Source organism: Vigna umbellata, chromosome 3 (genome assembly GCF_029865625.1).
Source record: "Vigna umbellata cultivar VRB3 chromosome 3, Vumbellata_1.0, whole genome shotgun sequence".
NCBI lineage: Eukaryota > Viridiplantae > Streptophyta > Magnoliopsida > Fabales > Fabaceae > Vigna > Vigna umbellata.
Window position 1 is genome coordinate 40,494,124 of NC_142167.1, and position 15,463 is coordinate 40,509,586.

Sequence of the window (15,463 nt, forward strand, 5' to 3'; positions counted from 1 at the left end):
GTATATAAAATCCATATATAATTCATTTTAATAAATTTGTAGATAAAATCCATATGTAATATTTATGTTATTTATGGATAAAAATTCTGTACGTAAATATTGGTAGGTAAATCGCATGCTTTCTAACTATTTGAATAGGTGAAGTTGGTAAGTACACATAGTTTTGGCTGGTGTAGCAACTTTGGGTTTTATTATAATTTGTGTATTTCACTGAGTCTATTAGTGAATGTAATTTTCATTTAAATGTGTTGACCATATTTGGTTGAGTTTTGGAATGTCAGAATGTATGTTATAGGTGTTGGAATGTTTGGTTCGATGAGTGATATTCATATATTGGTCCAAATTCTAGCTGTTTAATTGACTTTTTATCAATGTAATGTGGTATTCGAAGGAAATCAACCGTAGTTGTTTAATTGACTTGTTATCAATGCACTGTGTTATTGGAAGGAAATCAACCGTAGTGAATCTTTGGACTTGTGATGGTTAGATTGTTTCTTATGGTAATTGAAGGGCTGCTAGGTAGATTAATGCTTTGCTGCCTTATTTAAATGATTTGGAATTTGATATTTTAAAAATTAAAAAAATTAGTAAAATTTAATTAAATTAAATTGGGAATGTTTTTCGCGAACAACTACAATGTTGTTAGCGACGACCCATTGACGTCAGCGACGCACTATATGGTCAACCAATCTACACGTAGCCACAAAACCATAAGCAACCATTGAAACCACCATATTGTTGTCAATCACTAACATTGATTTTGGTGACACACTAGATGTAGCAAACAACCTTGCGAGCCATCTTAATCGCAACACACCACCGCAAATTAGAACCCCACATCGTGCAAGCAGTATAGCACAACGATGAAACCCTAATTTCGCCATCACTATTTTCAAACGAATTTGCACACAGCCACAAAAACATTCAGAATTTCATTTTATTTGGGTTCTAATATTTTTTTGGGTTTTGTAGGTATGAGGCGCAGAGGAGTCATGGTAGATTTTGAAGTACTTGGAAAACACTAGAATAAGTGATTAAATAGTGTTATAGGAAAACTTTTCGCAAAGAAGATAGTTTAACAATTTTGTCAAGGATTAAAAGATTTATATAATTTGTTAAACACTAGACTTGAAAGATTTGTTCAAACTATAAATTCTGAAGCAAATATTTTTAATCATTTAATCACGTTTCTTACATCATTTAAATAAATTTAACTCTTAATAGAAATAGTGTTTTGTGACAAGAACTTTTATAGTAGTTAAGATAATACGCAGTTGTAGGGTGGTGAGAAAAATGTTTAGAAAAATTGAAATATAATAAACGTCGACGAATATCGCCCACAATAATTATCAAGTCCGTTGATGATTATCAACAGCGATATTTGTTAGTAAATGTTATTGATAGTATTTTCATCTATGGATTTTTGTTTGTCGGTAATTTGTCGAAAAACAATTTACTAACGAATTTGTTTTGTTTTTCGACTGTAAATGCCATCAATAAATCCAGTTCTTTTTTTAGTAGAGTGACCCAGTTTATGCAAATGGAATAAATTTTCGATTTTCAGAAGCATATGCAAGCAAAAGTCTCATCAAGTAACAAGAAGAAACCAATATACTCCTCTAAACCAAACGCCGAGTGAAAACTTTAGAAAAACCCTTAGTGCTAAATTGATGTCAACACTTAGAAGAAGCCATCTCCTCCAAATACTGACGGGAATAGGCATACCTATACCATCCAAATCTAAACTTTCTTATTAATTTTATATGTAATTGTTTTACATTTGCTTTTTTTTCCATAAATCAAATTATAACTATTTTTATTATATTTCAATAAAAAAACTTATAAAATTATTGTTCAAAAAGATTTTATATTGATGGTGGTTAGTGATCATTTATATTTATATGAATATATTCATGACTTTCTTTTAAGTGGTAGATAAAGTGACATTATATTAAGTCTGAGTAATATATATCACAAGACTAATTTGTGTCAAATTAACACTAGTACAAAATCAACCTTTTAAGTCTGTTTTGAAATTAGCAGACCTAATAAATGTGTGGTAACATTTCGGTAAATAAAAGTTCACACTAGTAAAAAAACATTATTTAAACTCGCACAATAGGCTTCAGTTTAGGCGAACCCGAAGCCTATCAAAACGCGGTGGCATTTTTGTAGTTTAGTCAAACTTATACGCTTCGGTTCAAAGCAAACCGAAGCATATAAGCTTTATTACCTCGGTTAGAGCACACAACTGATGCCTAATAACTTGCAATTCCACCTACCCCTCTACACAACAGACTTTTCAGCTTTTTGAGCCTGACCTACTGCCTCGGTTCACCCAGAACCGGTGTGAAAACGTGTTTAGGCCTCGGTTTAACTGCTAACCGAGGTAGTATCGTTCTAGGGGGTTAACAAATTTAACCTTTAGTTTTCTTCTTCCTCGTCCATTTCGCGCAGAACCTTTCCTCTCTCTGATTCTACCCCTAAATCTCATCCAATCTAAGGAAAGTTTGGATCTTCTTTCTGGTGCCAGTCAAGCAAGATCAACTCTGCGTCTCTCTCCTCGCCTTCCTCTGCCTTCGACCACATGCCGCAACTCCTCGCTCCCACGCCTTTCATCCTCGGCAAGCACATACGCACCGACAAATTTGGAGCTTCTACCACATGGCGTTTGCTTCTCGCTCCTCGCTCCTCGCTCCCACGCCTTTCATCCTCGGCAAGTGCATACGCACCGAAAAATTTGGAGCTCCTCGCTCCCTGCTCACCCTGATTTCAGACAAATTTGGAGCTTCGCCGCCGCCCCAGAAAAGGTCGTGCAGCCTACCGCTGTTTCCATGGGTCCCTCTACCCCGTCTGGACTGTGGCCCCTCCCTGCTCGCCCTGATTTCGGACAAATTTGGAGCTTTGCCACCGCTCCAGAAAAGGTCGTGCAGCCTGCCACCGTGTCGGTGTCGCAACAGTAGGCTCGCTCTTTGCTCATCACCAACGTCAGCAACAGTAGGCCATTGGAGAAGTGTCAGCGGCTAGGGTGGGGAATCACCTTTCAGGACATCTGAATTTGGTGGCTTGGTTGTCCGGCGGACCTGGGAATTCTTAGGGTTAGGTTATTTTTTGTTAGTTTTGAGTGGAAAAGTCCATCCTTTAAGAAATTGTTCATTTAGGGTTTTATTTTAGTTCCTGCTTATGAATTGGAAAATTAACTAGGTGCTAAGAAAGTTGGATAATTGTTTAAGATTTTGGGGCTTTTGTTGGAGGATGTGATGAAGTTATTACATACTGTGTGGAATTATGATGCTGAAATATTGAAGCTTGTCGGTGTGGATCACAAAATCAAAATCTATAATAGTTTGATCATTATAGATTTGAGTGTGCTCCGTAAAGCCTTGGCTATAATAGTTTGATCATTATAGTGAAATACTCTTCAATCTAAGGTTGATTGGGAGAGTGACTAGATGTAAGCATTGAGGCCAAACTAGGATAAAAATTGTGTTTGATCTTCTCTCCTTATCTCTTTACATTTCTAGTTTCATTGCATACATATTTGCTTACTGCACAAGAAAGATTTCAAGATCATTCATATTTGAGAAAAAGATTTAAAAAGTGCACAGTTTGATCATTTTTGAATGATTCATTTATTAAGTTTTCCTGGAGTTGTTTTCTACCAGAAATCAGATCCACTGAGTATGTAGAACTCCTTGAATCATATATACAATGGGACGTCGAGTGCTATAAGTATATAATGTAAAACTCCTTGAAGGATTTCTAAAAGAAATCCATTTTTATAGAATGCATGTTCATAAACGAAAACAAAAGCAAAAGAAATACATAATAACACTAAACAGGAAAAAAATTAAAACCTAACCACGAAAAGATCCACAGGATAATTAAAATGTAGAAGGATTTTGTGAATGGAGGTTGTAGCGTTTTGAAAGGGTGTGAAATCCAAATCTCTCAACCTTTTTCTTTGGATTTCTATTACTCCTTCAAGATTTTCACCATGCACAAAGAATCAAACCACAAGGAAATGACTCACTTTTGTGAACTTGAAAGAGTTGATAGAAAAACAAAGAAACAAGTTAACAGATTGTTATGAGATTTTCTTGCACTGGCTTTTACTACAATCCAAACTGACTTTTCTTGCACTTTGGACTTAAAACAGATTTGACAACAGCCAAGTTGCACCAAAAAAATGAACTTAGAATGGAGTTTTGAGATGTGGAAATGCACAAGAGTTGCTATAAGGTCAATTAATCAATTCCAACAACTTTTTATGATGAAAATAGAGTTGTCTAAGCTTGGAATTGGTACAAAAATAGCAGAATTCAGAATATGACCTCCTAACAGCCCATTATGCAGAGAAATAGGCAACCTCACACCCCAAACAGAGTTTCACTGAATCAAAATGCTAACCTCCCCTCAACACGTGCTTCAGTCCGCGCTTCGAACGACAGAAAGTCCCACAGCTCACCTCGTGCTTCAACCTTTTCCACATGCACATGCACCGGTAATTCACCCACCAAAACTCGTGCATCCACTCGAACAACAACGTCTTTCTGATTCCTAAAACACTCGCGCATCCACTCTTTCCCAACTATGAGACACGATCCCTAAAACACAAAATTCTCCCAATTTGATTTTGATTTCCCAATTGCAGAGAAAATGGATGCTTCAGCAAAAAGAACAATACCATTTTTCATCTTTGCCCTTTCTTTAATTAATTTCAACAAAAATTATAATATATTTACTTAATTCTTTAATTCTAAATTTTAAAAAATCGAATTCACACACGTTTTTATTGAACGTGTATTAAAAATGCAGTGTCACCAGGCCACGTCACACACTCATTAACACCGTTTGATGAAATTGATGGAAATGATTTATTTACATCAAATTAATAAAAATAAGAACTCAATTCAGACGCCAAAAAAGAAAGGACCTATTTGAAATTCAGGACGAAAATAGGAACCTATTTAAAATTCAGGACGAAAATAGGGATCTATTGAGATATTAAACCAATATTTAATGATTACCAACAGTTTAATTAAACAATCGTCAAAAATAATTTTAAATAAATAAATAAATGTTAGGAACGATTTTTGTTATAAACCACGTGAAATCGTCGAATTTTCGGTATTTCAAAAATAGTTAGAAAATAAATTTTTCTAAAATGTTTTATTTTTGTGGTGACAATATAAAAAATCATTAAATAATAACTAAATTTTGAGACAAAAATATTAATCATTATATTAACTAAGATAAACACTTATGAATTAAAAATTATTGGCATCTAAAACAATTTCTATTATTAATAAAAAAATATAATTAATTTATGGATTATAATCTAAATTTGTCACTATCATTATCTACTAAAATTTTAACGTCTATTTTTAAATTAAAATGAAGTTAAATTAGTGACTCACTTTGCATGAAAGATCATTTATCTTAGATACCACCGAATACAATTTTCTAGCAGGCATGCTTACATGATAAAAAAAAAATCATTTTCTAAGTCTCTCCTTACGTGTTATCACAATTTTAAAATCACTCTCAAATTATTTTTCTTAGAATACACAATATTTTTTGGGATGTGATCGTTGAATGTTCTCTAAATATCTATTTTATAATTTTCTTTTCTCTCAACAAGAAAGATGCATGTCTAAAGGGGTAACGTATTCACATTATACACAGTCAATGACTCTCATTCTTTCATACATTATTCAAGGAAACATGTTCATATGCAAACATGAGACAAGAATACAACCTAGACTCATTAAACCTATGTAACAAAAACAAATAAAAAGAGGAACGTTACCAACAGCCTTTCTTTTGTCTTTCATCCGGAAAATTCGTGCTCTCACAACAACTTGCCCCTTTTAATATTTGTTTGCATCATTTGACTTAGAAAACTGTGTTTAAATATACATATCAAACTGCATGAAATTGTTCTGTCAGACAAATAATTTACATATTCTTTGTGAAAGTCAAGATGATTACAAATAATTACAGATAAATTATTTTGATGTAAGACAAACCAATCAAATACTAATTCATACAATACTTCCTCTTTTCTTGTGGTAGATGGAAGTTGTTAGTGATGAAGTCAAATCACTTAATTTTCACTTAAATTATTCCAAAAGCAAGAAAAAAGACTAAGTTTCATAGAATACCTAAACTATTCTTAAACAATGCCACTTGCATTTCTATAATCTCTATAAATATCACTTCATTTTTCTTCACAATCACAGTTCTCCACAAGAATCAGACTCAAACAACAACTTCACAACTTTGATCTGAAATGAGTTTTCAAAAGGGTGTCGTCGTGTTTCTTCCAATCCTTCTTTCATTAGTGTTGCTACATCACCTTTTTCTCACTTCTGTCGTAAGGTAATACTCTTACTGATATGTTTTTACTTGTTATATATCATCACTTTCTATCAACAAATGATTTAAAATATAAATGTTAAATGGTCTTGTTTGATTGGGTTAAGAGATGTTAGACATCTGAACAAACATAGTATTTGATTGTTATTAGGGTTTTATTTATGTTTTAAAACAATATGATGATCAATTTTGTATAGAATCAATACTATTAGAAATTTCATATTTCATATATTGGTAAATTGTAGTAGATAAGTGAGAAAGTCTCATCTTAATAAACCGGTTTAGTTAAAATTAGTTAACATATGAGAGTTATTGGTAGTCTATTTTAATTGATATTTAACTTTATTGTATCGAGATCTATTGACTAGTATGTTGAAGATTATATAGAGTAAAGTTAAGATTAAATTAATAAAATATAAGTAAAACCAAACTTAACATTAATGATTTGATTTAGTGAGAATGAATTAAATTGAAAATCACTTCTTAATAAGACCAAAAGAACTTTTATATTCTTATTCTATTTACAATTTTTTTTATACAGTGCTCAAAGTGAAAATCTCACACGTCGCCTGCTTTCTATAGAAGATGATGAATTGTAAGTTACAAATAATTCAAATAATAATGTTATTTAGTTTATCATGTGTCTGAGGTGATTTTGTTTATGTGGCTTTTCTTAATATATTTAATAAATTATATTTTAATTCAATTAATTTAAAAATTACTAATTTTATAATTAATATTTTGTCATTTTTATATATATTTATTCTCAAATTATTTCAATCATGCTCTTCTACTTTTTGTTAGTAATAAATCTTGTATTTTACTATACCTTACATAATGAGATTTTTTTTTTATATGGAATGGAAGTGATACTGAAGCACAGTGTCCGGCAGATACTCAAACTGAGAACGCATTACAAACCGATGCAGAAATACAAAAGTATGTATTTTGTTTTACTAATATATCAATATATTTATCATATTAGGTATCTACAATGATATTTATTCAATTTTATTTTTCTGTTTAGTGTTAAATAAATATTTTTTAAAAAAAAAATTAACGAATTGAATGAATTAATTTTCCTATCAATAACTTCACATGATTATTTTTTTTATATTAGGTTAAAAATATCTACTATAAAAAATATCTATGCTTCAAAATCAATATCGATGATTGTGTATATATTGATGTATAAATTTTTAAATTTATTTGAGAGAGATTAATTGTGAATTTGGTGTGTGATAGAAAAGAAAGGTAGAGAATGACAAAGTAAAAAAAAAAAGATAATTAAATGATAGAAAAAAAGTAGAATGTAAAAATTACTGAATTTTTGTTAATACAACTGAGAGTGTTTTTTATAATTAGGTACTTAAATATCAATTATATATAATAAAGTTATTCAATCTTTTTTAATAGGACTCAAAACCGGCTTGTAACGCCGAGGTATATACATATCGACCGTGAGATTAGACATTAATGGGTGGTCCAATAGCGGCCCGATAATGGGTGGAACAATATGCCCAACAAACAACCAATAATGCTAGGATAGGCTCTAACCATAGCTCTAATACCATGTTAGAAGTGGACTTGAGGCCTAACTCATCCCCACAAAACCGGCTTGTAAGGTGAGGTCTGCACCCACTTATATACTTTAATTTGGCCTTATCTCTAGTCGATGTGGGACTTCCAACAAACAATTCACATTTATCACCAACTCAAACTTAGAAAAATGTGCTAAACAATTCTTAGAAAAATGTGCTAAACAATTCATATACAAAATCATTTACTTTTTTTTCATAATACTTAAAGCGATCCTCCCAATCCTCTATTTCAATCACCAATTTAAACTTTAAAATAATGTATAAAGCAATTTCAATTTTAAAGTGCAAAATTACTTTCTTAATAACATAAATATTAATTATATATATATAATACATGAACTTTATTACAATAGGACTTAAATTTATTTTTACACTTATCCATCTTTACCACGAAACTCAAAACAATGTGTTAAACAAGTTTTATCTTGAAATGCAAAAAAGTATTTTGTTAATAACTAAAATACTAATGATAAATCATTTGTCTATAAAAAAAATTATTGACCTTTTTTTCTTATAGGACTCAAAGTGAACTTCACACTTCTTTATTGCTATCACCAAGTCAAAGTCAGAAGAATGCACCAAACGATTCCAATATTGAAGTAAACAGGTATCTTGCAAAAAAAACACAAATATCAATTATATGCATTAAAAATTGTTAAATTTTTTTAATAGGACTCAAAATTATCTTTGCACTACCCTATTTCTATCAATAATTTAAACACAAAAGAATGTGTCAAGTAATTCAGATATTGAAATATAAAAATATCTAGCTAAAAAGAATGTGTCATTTATATAAAAAAATGTGTTGACTTTTGTTTGAATATAATTCAAAGTAATCTCACGTTCCTTTTATCTTCCCAATCAACTCAAACTCAGAAAAATGTATCAAGCAATTCGAATATCAAAATGCAAAATATATATTAATAATAGCCTAAATATAAATTATATACTTAAAAAATTAAAGACTTCTTTCAATATGTAAGACATACTGCTTCATCTGCACCACCAATTCAAACTTAGTTGTACATGTCAGAAGCAACTTCAATCTCAAAGTGCAAGAATATTTTCACAATAACTTAAGTATCAATTATATATTAAAAAATATTGTATCTTTTTTTTTTTCTAATAGAACTCAAAAACAACTCCAACTCAAACTCAAAAGAATGTGTCAAGAATTTTTAATCTCAAAATAAAAAAGTATTTTGCTAATGACTAAAATATATATTACATACCAATTATATATAAAAATCAATAACTTTTTTCATATGATTCAAAGCTATCCTCACACTCCTCCACTTCTAAGTTAGAAGAATGTGTAAAGCAATTTCAGTCTTGAAGTACAAAATAATCTTTTTAATAACTCAAATATAAATTGTACATAAAAAGTCATTGAATTTTTTTTAATCAAAATGCAAGTGATCCTCACAATCTCAAAATGCAAAAACATACTATTGATAACTAAAACATCAATTATATGTACAAATATGTTTGACTTACTTTTAAAAAGAGTCAAGTGATCCTAACACTCCTCCATGCTCACCACCAATTCTAACCTTCAAAAAGAATGTGCCAATCTATTTCAATCTTGAACTCTTGAGTGGATTTGAGGGGATTTGAGAGGATTTGAGGATAAATTTTTTTGTCGTTTATTTGAGTGAATTTGGAGGTAAATGAGAGTGGATTTGGAAGTAAAGTTTGTAAGAATTAATTAGTATAGAATTTTATTTAGTGACAAATTAAAAAAATTTACTTCCAAATCCATTCTCGTTTACCTCCAAATTAACTCAAATAAACGACAAAAAAAATTATCTTCAAATCTTCTCAAATCCCCTCAAATCGACTCCCTCAAATCCACTCAAGAGAACAAGGCTGAAGTGAAAATAATATTGGTCACTGAAATAATAGTTTTATATCAACTACAAATAAATTAACTGTTTTTTGTTTAAAGATTCAAAATGACCCTCACACTTCAAATACTAGTTATTTTAAGATTCACATTTACTGTCACAAAACGAAATTATATGTTACTAATAACTCAAATATTAATATATATTACTTATATATATATAATTACTAATTTTTTTAAAAGTATTATCAGTGATCCTTACATTCCTCCATTTCCACCAACAATTCAAATGGAGAGCGATGTGTCCATCAATTCCAATCTTGAAGTCAATTCCAATCCTGAAGTGCAAAGGTGAGTGCCTCATAACTTAAATATAAATTATATATCAATTTGAATTAAAAATTTGTTTTGTTTATTTTATTAGAATTAATTATAAAATTAATTATGTTTCTATTACTTTATTAGTTATATCAATAAAACTTTAATATATATATATTGATTGAACACAGAACGGGACTAATGCTATGGAGTGACTTCGGTTCACCCTAATTAAATAAATACTCTTTCAAAGTTTACTTTGACGTTAATACTTATTTAAATTGTATTATTTTTTAAAATTCAATATAAAAAAATCACACATCCATGTACATTGGATCTTATATGTGCTTATGCATTTATATAAAAAAATTCAATATTACTTTTTTATATGTGTTTTTATTTGTTCATTTATTTATTTCTCTGTCTCTTTCTATTGGTTGAAGCGCACTTCATTTTGCAAGAGAGTGGTTTTAATTATGTGAAAAGTAATTTGAGTAAATAATATAAATAAATGTTGAAAAAGTAAGAGAGTTAAAATTACTAACGAATTAATATTTTGCATGGATTGTTCAGGACTAAGGAATCTGCATCCAACGATAGAGTGCTCCACGATGAACTTTAATATAAATATTACTGTTCTTATCAAATATTTGACGGAGGTGGATGAAAAATTTTCTATAGCCAAAGCATTTATTTTAGTATTAAATACAAAGGTGCAGCGTCACTCATGTGGGAGAAGTGTGTATTTATTTTTTATTAATATTTAAATAATTTTTTAATAAGGGTAATTTTTTATCTACCATCCAGTTTTTCTCAGACATGTACTTCCCTTCATTTAGTTAGATTTCAACTTTAAAAGGTTACTGGATTTCGAAATTTAATCTAAAAAATTATCAAATTTCAAAATCTAATTAAAAAAATTTCAAAATCAAATTAAAAAATTTATAACAATTTAGAAAATTACCTTGATATCTAATTTAGAAAATCATCAAGTTTGAAAATCTGATATAAAAATTCACTTAATTTTAAAATTCAATTAGAAAGTTCATCAAATATTAAAATTCAATTAAAAAGTTATCAAATTTCAAAATTCTATACACACTTCTCCCAAATTTCAAAATCAATTCTTCTGAATTTCGAAATCCAGCTTACATTTCTCCCGTCTCAATAACCAGTTTTCTATCTTTATTCATTTAGTGAAATTCGGAATACTAATTAAAATCCAGTTCTCATTTTCTTTTCATTCTCTTTATTTATACATAATTAATATATATTAATTTATAATAAAAGTAAAATTAATGAAAATAATAATAATAATAATAATAATGATAATATACTGATGATAATAATAAAAATAAAGATACTGATATAATAATAACGATAATAATCATTATAATAACAAAAAATTATAATGATGATAATAATAATAATAATAGAAATAATTATAATAATGATAATAATTAAAATATTAATAAAAATAATAACCATTATATTAAAAATAAAATCATGATAACAATAATATTCATATAATCCTAATATAAAATAATAATAATAGTAAAAATAATGATAATGATGATGATAATAATAATAATAAAATAAAAATAATATTTTTAATAATAGTAATAAATATAATAATGATAATAATAAAAGTAATAGTATTGGTAATAATAAAAATAAAAATCATAATAATGATAATAATAATAGAGAGGATAATAAAAATAATACATAATAATAATAATAATACAAGTAATAATAATAATAATAATCATAATGGTAATAATAATAATAACAATAAAACTAATGATAATAATGATAATAATTAATTATAATAATAGTAATAATAATAAAGATGATAATAATAATAAATAATAATAACAAAAGTAAAATAAAAAAATTATGACAATAATAATAATGATAATACTAAAAGAAAATATTATTATTAATAATAATTCTATTTTATTTATTTTTATTATTCTTATTATTATCGTTTGATATAGGTTAATTAGTACAAAAAAAGAGATAAAAAAAATGAGAATCGGATTCTAATTAGTGTTGCGTTGTAAAAACAATAAAAAAATTAGATTTCGAGATTCGGAAGAAATGTAAGCAGGATTTTAAATTTTGAAAAAATTGAATATTGAATTTAAAAATTTGGAAGAAGTGACTTTGATTTGAAAATTTGTATAGTTGAATCGAATTTTAAAATTTGATGAATTTTATAATTAAATTTTAAAATTTGGTGATTTTTTTAATTAAATTTCAAAATTTGATGAGTTTTACAATCTGATAAATTTTTTATTTAGATTTTGAAATAAGAATTTTAGATTTTCAAAAAAGAATAAAAAAAAGGTAAATTAAACTCCTTGAGTCCAAGTAAGAGATTATGTTCCATAAGAATTTATAAACCTTACTTTGATATTTATTTAAGTTTACAATGTCACTTATTCTTGACTTCCTAATGCAATTGTTGCATTAGCTTATTGCAATGCATGTCCCATAAGCACGTACATATCCGTCATGATCTTTTTTGTTTTCATATCCACCAAACTCCCTCTCACCACTTTTAAGATTCCACCTTCAATGTCAATCTTACACCTTAGGTCATATAATTGTCCAATAAACAATAGATTCTTCTTCAAGTCTTTCACATGTCGTACCCCTTAAAGTATGTGAAAAATATCATCATATAATTTTATTTTGACAATACCGACTCCAACAATCTCTAAGGCATGATCATTCCCCATTTACATCGATCTACAAGAGATAGGTTCATAAATATCGGTTTGAAGTCATGTGTCAAGTTGTACCTAAATCCACTATCCACCTATCATGTAGTTGTCTTCCTCCATTAGAGTTAATTTCTTCTTAGGTCACCTAAATATCTTTGTCCTCCGAGGTACTTGCAACACAACCTTGTGTGGTTGATGCTTCACAGTTCTTTCCTCCACTCTTCTAGTACCAACAATCTCTATTGACATACCCTAATTGCAACAACGGTAGCATTTAAAATGCTTTTTACTTTGAGACTTTGATCTATTATGATTTTGACTCCTACTAGATTCATATTTTGTTGATCTACCTCTCGTCATTTTCAAAGCCTCTGTTTGCTTTAAACTTTCCACATATCTACTTTGCTCTTTTGCCCAAATTCTTCTTCAAGAATAATTTTAGAAACATCCTCAATGTTTTAACTTATGATTGAGTTGATCATATAAATTAGGCAAAACTCTGAAGTAGAACCTTTGCACATTCATTTTCAATTATGTTGTAATTTTTTGCTGAAAGTTGGACAAATAACATATTGAGATTGTTGATGTGGTTTGTCACTAATATGGACTCACTCATTTAAAGAGTATATAATTTTCTCTTCAAGAATATTCTTGTGTGAAGTGACTTGACCTCGTGCAATTTGATGAGAGAAACCATCTCCTTCATTGTAGTTTTCTTCGTTGTGCTAGATAAAACTACATATGCCAATGCTAAATGCAAATTTACAACAACATTAAATTTACAACAACATTATCATTCATTTCCTTCCAATTTTGATTTGTGATGCTTACAAGTTTTTCTTCAATCGTTGCTAAACAATTGTCTTTTCTCAAAATTTCCTTCATCTTCAATTTCCACAATAAGAAAATATTACCATTGAAATTCTCTATCTCATATTTTTTCGCCATGGCTTTAAAATTGACTTATGTACTTCTCACTATGAATAGTGTTGTCTAGTAGAACAATGCGCGTAGACTGTGAACTAGTGCACCAGGTAATTCTTAGGAAAGAGAGGTGGGTCACTAATGGACACACTTAAATACCAAGTCTTTCCTAGCTAAAACTTTCCTAAACATTGATATGTGCCCAACATGAGTTAGTTTTAACGATAATTTGGCACTTATCTTGTTTTGATTATGTTAAATATTTATGTTAATCACCCCAATTGTACTTGTTTGTAGGTTTTGATGAATTTTGAGAGTCAAAGTTGAATTATGAAGAAAATAGAGAAATTATGAGCAAAATACACTAAACTGACTTTAGCACAATTGCAGCGTGAAATCTATGACTTGAGCCACACGAAGAAAACTCACCTTGGAAGGAATCCACAAGTCCTAACTTGAGGCTTAAGCCGTGAAGAATTTTTCACCTAGAAGTAATCTCACAAGGCTCCAACCTAGAAACACAAAGCTTAAGCCATAGAGGAAACCCACCTTGGAAGAAAACCTCACGGTTGGAGTCATGGATGCCACCGCTAAAACCACACTGTTAAAGTCTATAAAAGTAGGATTTCACCTCTATTTTTGAAGAACTTTTGAGAGACTCCTTAAGAGAGATTTAGAAAAATACTTTAGAAAGTCCTCTCATACACTTCCTTTGTATTTTAAAGTACATCATTAGAGAACTAGAATATGGAGTTTCTTCCATGTGTTAACTTTTTTCCATCCATTATGAGGAGCTAAATCCCCTAGGTATTAAAGTAAGATGTAAAGTACTTTGAACTCTCTTGTATTTGGTACTATTTTTATTTATGAATGTTTAATTTTGATCACACGTTTGTGAATTGATTTATGCTTATTGTTAGATGAACTGATCACTCATCTTATTTCATTAACTTGAGATTGAGTGGAAATTAGTTTCAAGTTGTGGTCCAATCAATTCTCATGTATGCTTTTAGATTATAGGAATAAATATAAGGTTGCAGTTGGAAATAGAATCTTGATCTTAATGTAGGTGATCCATCAAAGCAATCACTGAGGAATTATATTGAAGTTTGGCAATCCTAGTCTTTAGGTGCTAGGAATGGACTTGGAGTTACATTTAAAGAGAACTCCTAGGACTTGATCATTTGTAGCGCATAAATCTGGTACAAAAAAGGGACAAAGTGGTGGAGTCAAACTTCAACACGTTTTAATCATATGAAAGTCACTCATTTTGTAATCCAAAATGTTTTTCAACATCTTTTACTCTTATTTTCACGAAACAAATTTGGTTTCTACATCTTACAATCGTTGTTATTTGTTTTATCAATGATCAAGCTAGTTAGAACATTGTTTTTTCTGTCAAATCCATGTGGATACGACACTTGATATATTACAAAAATATCTAGTGTATTTGCTGGTATATTTGGTTACTATATGGACACCCTTCAAACATGCATTTTCACACTACCACAATATATCCACTAACACAACACTATTGTAATGACAGTACCAATGAAATATGATCAAATGAACCAATGGCTTTTATTCCATTATTGGGTATTAGAATCATAGCACAAGTGCTAACAACTAAAATAAAAGATAAAATGAAAGGAAAAAAAAGGCAA

At 29.2% G+C, this 15,463-nt stretch overlaps 1 protein-coding gene across 5 annotated transcripts; it reads left to right on the forward strand.

The window, feature by feature from the left end:
* The first annotated feature begins 6,252 nt into the window (after window positions 1-6,252).
* On the forward strand, window positions 6,253-10,948 carry LOC124844523 (uncharacterized). Of its 5 annotated transcripts, none has more exons than XM_047321474.2 (6): window positions 6,253-6,384; window positions 6,923-6,976; window positions 7,249-7,320; window positions 8,500-8,589; window positions 10,072-10,179; window positions 10,720-10,948. In XM_047321474.2, exons 1-6 carry the CDS (start codon window positions 6,296-6,298, stop codon window positions 10,766-10,768), a joined length of 462 nt encoding a protein of 153 aa, XP_047177430.1. In that variant the 5' UTR covers window positions 6,253-6,295; the 3' UTR covers window positions 10,769-10,948. The 5 variants fall into 5 exon arrangements, with proteins under 5 accessions (XP_047177430.1, XP_047177431.1, XP_047177434.1 ...); XM_047321475.2 differs by having other exon boundaries at window positions 10,081-10,179; XM_047321478.2 differs by lacking the exon at window positions 7,249-7,320.
* Window positions 10,949-15,463: the final 4,515 nt, after the last annotated feature.